The 7,027-nt window shown below is 43.3% G+C and overlaps 1 protein-coding gene across 1 annotated transcript in view; it reads right to left on the reverse strand.

Moving 5' to 3' along the window:
* Nucleotides 1-1,546: 1,546 nt before the first annotated feature.
* Nucleotides 1,547-7,027, reverse strand: part of LOC108629709 (acetylcholinesterase-like) — a gene marked incomplete at its 5' end in the record, with an annotated part of 32,240 nt that continues 26,759 nt past the window's right edge. Inside the window, one exon of the mRNA XM_018032541.2 lies at nucleotides 1,547-6,259. Within this exon, the coding sequence (XP_017888030.1) occupies nucleotides 6,138-6,259 (122 nt within the window). The remainder of the gene's footprint in view (nucleotides 6,260-7,027) is intronic.

Here is a 7,027-nt window from a genome sequence, read left to right on the forward strand (position 1 = left end):
CAGTCGAGAAAGCTTGCGAAAAATATATCAGATCTCTGTGTTCCCAGGCCATTTCGGGGTTGGCAAATAATTTGTTAAATTCACGAACGCTGAGACGTTTGCCGGGAAAAAACAAGGCTTCCCTGACGGGTGTATCGTTCCACGGTTGTTGGAAACGAGCTTCCAGGGACATCACTGCCGTCAGTGAACACATCCTGAACGCATCGATCCGCGATGATCAATTATACACTATACGAGTCGCACACGCAGGAACAAACTATCTAAAGACAAATATTGACCCATTTCCGGTTGCCCAGACCGCCGTCGCCGCCGACTGCTAATTACAATTTTATCGACCTTGCTCGACCGTCGAACAGGTCAGTTAAATAATGACAAAAATTGTTCCAAGGACATCTGACTTTACTATCAAAAATTTTTATTAAACACTTGAAACTATGGTTTACAATTTTATTGAAGAACGGATTTTTTCTGAGAGGCAGACGTTCGATCTGGACAGAATGGGCCGAGCGTGATTCACGTCGAGGCACTAATTCTATAACATTAAGTTTTCTCACGACAAGACGCATGGGGTAATTAGCTAATGATATGTGAGGACGTGCTTAATCGTTAATGAAAAGGTGTGCGACGACGACCACGCCGGATATAAAGCAACGGCCCTGCAATTGTTGCGCGCACCTAATCCCTAGTTAGAGGTACGTCGACGTCACCACGAACGCTACCAGTCTAGCGTCGTATCGAATCAATCCCTCGACAAATTTTTAGGTCCCGTGTTAGGTCTCGATTAGGCGCCTCCACCATCCATAATTGTACAACTAGATTAGCCATTAGAGTTAAATTAGAGCCTCGTTTAGGCCTGAATTACATCCTTAGGTCCGTTTTAGGCTTGAGCTCGCAGTACCCTGTGTTTCTCAATTGTTCAATTATTAATCCGTTCGTTTACACCTGGCAATTATTTTTAACCCTTTGTACTCGAGCGGCGCTGCTACGGCGCCCGGCACGAAAATTAATTGCAAACTGTAATATTTAACAGATTTTGTTGTATTCAATAAAAATGAAAAAATTGGTAAAATTTTATTATTTGTATACGTTCTTTTGGGTATAAAATGATTTGAAGTACCCCTAAAGTTCTTCTCTAATATAGCCGAAATCGTCTCGAGTTGCTGGTTCGCCCGAGCGCAAAAGGCCTCCAGTGCAAAGGGTTAATAATTTTGTCCAGCTTGACCTCCTGCAAAAATAATCAAATTCTCTCTTTGAAATGATTCGTGGTGTAAAGGTATTAATTAAGATTGTCAGAAACAATTTCGTCGCTCAAGTGACTGAGAGGTGAGTGATTCGATTTAACGGTGGTAGCATGAGTGGTGACGGTTCGAGGCCCAAGATCGACTAATTCGACGGACAGGTCCTAGAGCCAACGATTATCACTTTAGTAGAAAATATGTTTGCACTACTCTCTTCTCTCTCTCTCTCTCATTCTTTCTCTCTCTCGTTATAATCAAAATACCGGATCCTTTCTCTCCTTTTTTTTCTCTCTCACTCTCTTTTTTCATTTTTTTTTTTTTTTGGTTTGAGTTTTTCATTTTGGTTTAATGTGTGCACGCGCTGTCACACGATGATTAAAATCGCTCGATGCTCTAGCTACGAAAAAGGTCTCTCTCTAACGATAGAATCAACTCTCTCGCTATATATAATATATAATATGATATATTTATATAGGTGATATGTACCAAATGGAAGATTCATGTTTCCGCGTTGCCGTTTGCACGCGAGACGACCCGCCGATTCCCGTCACTCACCGGTTTTTAAGCTCGACCGACGAATTTTTCTGCTGGTTTTTTTTTTTCTTTTCTTTTTTTTTTGTACAGTTTTCGTAACGGAAACGACCGAATCCCCCGGAGTATTAAAAAGTCATTTTGAAAAAAGCGATCGACTCCGCTTTTACCTTCCGTTACCTCCGGGGGATCCGCCGGAAAATAAACAGTTTTTCTAACTCCGAGAACTCGCCAATAATTTTTGATCGATTGTCAGAGACTACAGAGAGAGGGACGGATGAATAGAATTCCTCTGATGCGGTTGCCGGGGTGTGTCGTTTCGGTTCCAGGTAACCGCGGAAATTCGTCCCGCGGGAAACGGTCGCCGCGACTCATTATATTTGTTCTTTTTTTTTTTTTTCTCGAAATCATCGGATGGCCTCTTAAAACGTTATCCCCGGAGCCGTCCCGACGACGCTCGTTACAAGAGACGTAGTTTTCCGTAGTTTTGTTCACAGGACGCCTCCGGGAGCCGCTGCATACATTACATACGATATTATCTATGTATACCTTAAATCGATCACTGTGTCTAAAACGTAGAGACACCTACATACGTCACCGAGCAAAAGTGATGACACCGGGATGACCGGCTGCCTCGAAATCGTCTACTGCTCGACGGCACACGTACATGTAATTAGATATACAGCTGCGTATGTATACGTATATGTACATTGCTTAACAAATATCCTCTTAAGTTTCTATTTTGTTAACGTGTTTTACGGGATTAATTCACGAGGTGCCATTGCCTGTTTCTTTATACACGTGTCCTTGCGCGCGTCTGGCTTTTTAAATCCGTTTGGCTGGTTCTCTCCGTAAATATATATATATGGCAGCCGTGCGACGGAGCTGAAAAGTCGCTCTCTATTTTTTTTTTCTTTTTCTCCTCCCCACCTCCGTTGACCTTTCTCTCATGCTTCAGCTGGGCGCACGAACCCATATTCTCTTTTTTCTTTAACTCCGGATGAGAAAAAAAGGAAAGGAGAGAGCCGAGAGAAATGAAATTATTCTGTTCCGTGTGTGTGTGTGTGTTTCTGTGGGTGTGCTCGCGTTTCAGCTCGAGGGTACCGCTTTTTTTGCTTACTTCCTGTTTACGGCACGTTTAGGGGGTCCAATGGGATGCAGGAGCGATGTTATACCAGAATTGACTCGGACAATAAGGGTTCTGTTGAGTTTACATTTGCTCGTTTCGGATTCCACTGTTTTCCATAATGAATGGCAATTTTCTTCAGGGGTTGCTCGAGTCTTCAAATGGACTTTCTTATTTTCCTTCTTCTTTCATGATTTTGGTGTCTTCGTTTCTTGTTGTATTTTAAATTTAACTGTTTTTAATTCACGTCACGTCGCGTTTCCTCTTACAAGAATAATGTTTCACTTCGCAGGTGTGAAGAATTCCAAGGCTCGAGTGATAGCATCGAAAATCGATCAGGCGATCGAGTTGTTCCTTCTTTATTCGACGATTTATCGTCGACCGACCGACCCCACGTCGTTGAAATCGTTTGCCTCCTTCGAAATATCTGCGACTCCTTTTCTTGTTTTACAACTTTTCCAAAAGTTCAAGTAGAACGTTGAAGTGGAAGCGGAGTTAGTTAGAGATTATCGAGAACATAGAGTGGCTCGTGGAATTTAAAATTGTGACCAACAGCTGCCGCGTGATTTTATGTATCATCTTTTATTATGAAACATTAAACATTATTATGAAACATCCAAGTTCTCATGGAGATTTATAAATAGTGCAATCATTGCATAAAATCGTTTTGATAATTAAAATGTAATCTTCCTTTAAGTTTCCAGTCCAGTAAGTCCAATTGTTTGAATATTTAGTTTCCGGTGATTATTTAGGTTTAAGGGATTGCGATTTCTGTCCGTTTGAATTGCTCATAGCTCGGCACTTAAAGAGAGCCGACTTGCGGAACACGCGTCAGCTAGACAGGGAATTTATTTCTAACGACGGCTCGAAGAACCGAGAGCAGAGAGAAGCGAGTTTGTCCAATTCCGCGGAGCGGACAAGCGGAGCGTGAATTCCTCGGGAAACTGACACGGGACCACCCTCTCCTCCTTCTTCTCCTCTTCACGCTTGGTCGTTTTTCGTTTCGATGAGCAAGTGGCACTCCCTCTCGGTTCTCTCGAACGCGTCCTCTTCCACGAAGGACACCAGTTTGCACTTAACCCGTTGAATTTTCGAGGACCGTCCCCCCTTCCTTTTAACGCGGATCCATAAGACGGCTTCCAGCGATTCACTGAATCGCAGATTTTCTTACCCGATTGGATTCCACTGTTTCTACGATTATATTCTGTCCTCGAGTGGCCAGCATGAAAAGCACACTATAGGACTTTCAATTTACTGTGGTTTCATTCTAAGATTTGGTTCCTCCTTGAAATTCATCAGGCTAGTTTAATTATACATCTTCAGGATGAAATTACTCTTCTATATCTGATGATTAATTCCAACGTACTTTCATTTTCGCAAATGAAGAAAGACAAAAAATGGTTTTCAATCTTGGCAAGATGTAATCAAAGTCCTTAAGTAAGAACGACCTCGATTTCGGTAGAAATTGATGCTCCTAATTGGGCGTCTTTAAGATGAAATGACTCCACTCTCTTGATCTTCTCTTGGTTTTTGATAGTTCTTGAACCTCGTTTCGTACGGCTGAAGGATTCCTCGGTCACCGGAGGCGGAGGGGAATCCGGTTCCCTCGACTATCCTTAATCCCGACTTTGCAACTTCCCTTCTATTATTCGCGAAGCATTTCAAGGATTCCTGGTATGGTTTCTACCGGCGTGAAACTTTTTTCCCCTCAGAGGGCAATCTGACTTCGAAACTCGCGCTAAATCGGGTCGCAAACTTCTTAAAAGGCAACAATCTCCGGATCGGACGACTTTCGGATCGATCCTCGGATCCCCTAAAACGGATGACGGGGGCTCGCGGTTTCTGGACGCGATCCAACCGGGTAAATCCCGCTGGTTCTTATGTAAAACCCCCGGCGCACTTGTTGCGTTTTGCTAATGAAACTTTTGTGTCATGGGTCATCGATTGCGCACGAACAGGTGGTTAATAGAGGCGCGGGTGTTTATGCGAGGCCGAGAACACACGTTTTTCCGTCCCCGGCCGCCTATCGATCCGCTCGCCCCCTCCGTTTCCCACCTCCACCCGAGGTATCACATTTATGCAAATCGCCAGTCCGCGCATTATCATCCGAATCGGACCGGAATATTGCCTCCGTCGCCAGTTTCATTCCAATTCCTATGGTCACTGCGTGGTCAGATCGTTCTCCAACATTTTTTATCCACCAGAAGAATCATAAAGAAGAATTCTTGTTAAAAATTTCTAATCCTTTTTCAGCTGATTTCTTGCCTCGCCAATATTTTATTACCAAAAGGTGAATCTCAGTTTTGTTTCATCCATTCTTGAGAACCATTTCATGACTCGAACAAACAGACATTCCGTAGGAGATTTAAAATTCTGTTCACAAATACTCGTTGCCATAAATAAAATTTCAGATTCGTCTATTCTCGATGATTACGAGTATTTTTGGGGACGATCGATCCGCTCGTCCCTCTGGCATCCGTGGCGAATTTTTCGGTATCCAAGTGAATCGATAGAGTATCCTCCAGGTCCCAGAGAGCCGAGACACTCGAACGACGTGTAACTCGTTAGGCTGTCCCCGTTTTCACGAGCAGCGACGTTCATCAATCTTTCACAGCCCCATTAAATCGTCCCTGCCTCTCCCCCGTCGCCGACAAATCTGTTTCGTTCCCACATCGCCACCCCCTGTTAACCAACACCGGACGGTCGACGCTGAAATTTGTCAGGGTGAATCCCGTTCTCGATTCTCAATGAATCGTCGGGATGATTAACAGGTCGTCGACACCGGTGAAACGTCTCGATTCTTTGCCGACGAAATTTGCGAACGGTGAATCGGAATACTATTATCTCCTGAATGACTCGTCAAAATGATCGACGATGAAACGTTTCAATTCTTTGCGACTGAAAGCCAAACGGGGCGTAAACCGAAGTCCCATTCTGTTGACAATGATTCATCAAAATGATTGACACCGCTGAAACGTGTTAATTGATCGAAACTGGAAATTTGTCGACTGGAATGAAAATCCTATTGTCTTCGGAATGATTCATCGAAATGATTAATAGCCTCGACGTCACTAAATTCTTTGCTACTCCGTTCGGAGTCTCTCCGGCGCTTTGAACGTCGGAACGTCGTTCTAGGTGAGGGAGAAAGGTGGTCCATCCGAATCGGAACGAGGTCCCCGGCAGCTGATCCGCTGCTTCGGCCGCTGTGTCGCAAGGTTGATGCATCACCAGGGTCCCTCTTCTTAAATCTTGAACAGCGCTAGGATCGATGATAGCACTGTGATCGCTAACGAATTTCCCAGCTCCCCGGCGCCCGCCGATACGCTCGACGCTATCGCGCTGTTACAAGCTTCCGGCATCGGATCTGCAACAAAATCCAAAAGAAAGATTTTCAAAGACCTATTGGATATACAGTCAATTCCAAAACTTTATGTACCTTAGAAAACCGGATTTCCTATAATTAAAAAGAAATCAGACGTCGGAAGAACAATTATTTTGAATGAAAAAAGTTTACATTTTTCTTCTAACTTCGATATTTAACGAGTTCAGTATGATTAATTGGCATTTTACAGGCAATGATAAAATCCGACCATCCCAATGTCGAAACGTCGAACATTTGGAAAAAAATTTCGTTTTTCCTCAATAACTCCTAAACCGTTGGTCGTACGGGAAAAATGCATACCACCTTTCTTGTAGAGGACGACAAGATCTACAATCTCTATATAAAAGTTTCTCGCCAGCATCAGCAGTTCACGAGTAATTTGCAAAAAACTGTTTTTCGTTTTTTTTGCCAATAACTTCCAAACGGATGGACTTAGGGAGACGTATATAGGACCACTTTGTAGAGGACGACGAGACCTACAATCTCTATATAAAAGTTTCTCGCTAGCATCAGTAGTTCACGAGTAATTTGCAAAAAACTGTTTTTCGTTTTTTGCAAATAACTCGGTAACTATTTGCACTAGCGAATTCTTTTTGCAGAGAAATTATAGATCTCGTCGTCCCCTACAAAATGAGCGTACACACGTCCCTCTACGTCCATCCGTTCGGGAGTTATTGAGGAAAAACGAAAAGTCTTTTTAAAAGTTAACAGATTCGACGGGCGAATTCGCCTTCAGATTCTGCAATTCGC

The sequence above is a fragment of the Ceratina calcarata genome, unplaced genomic scaffold (assembly GCF_001652005.2).
Source record: "Ceratina calcarata isolate Rehan_Ccalc_2016 unplaced genomic scaffold, ASM165200v1 scaffold583.2, whole genome shotgun sequence".
In the NCBI taxonomy this organism is placed as follows: domain Eukaryota; kingdom Metazoa; phylum Arthropoda; class Insecta; order Hymenoptera; family Apidae; genus Ceratina; species Ceratina calcarata.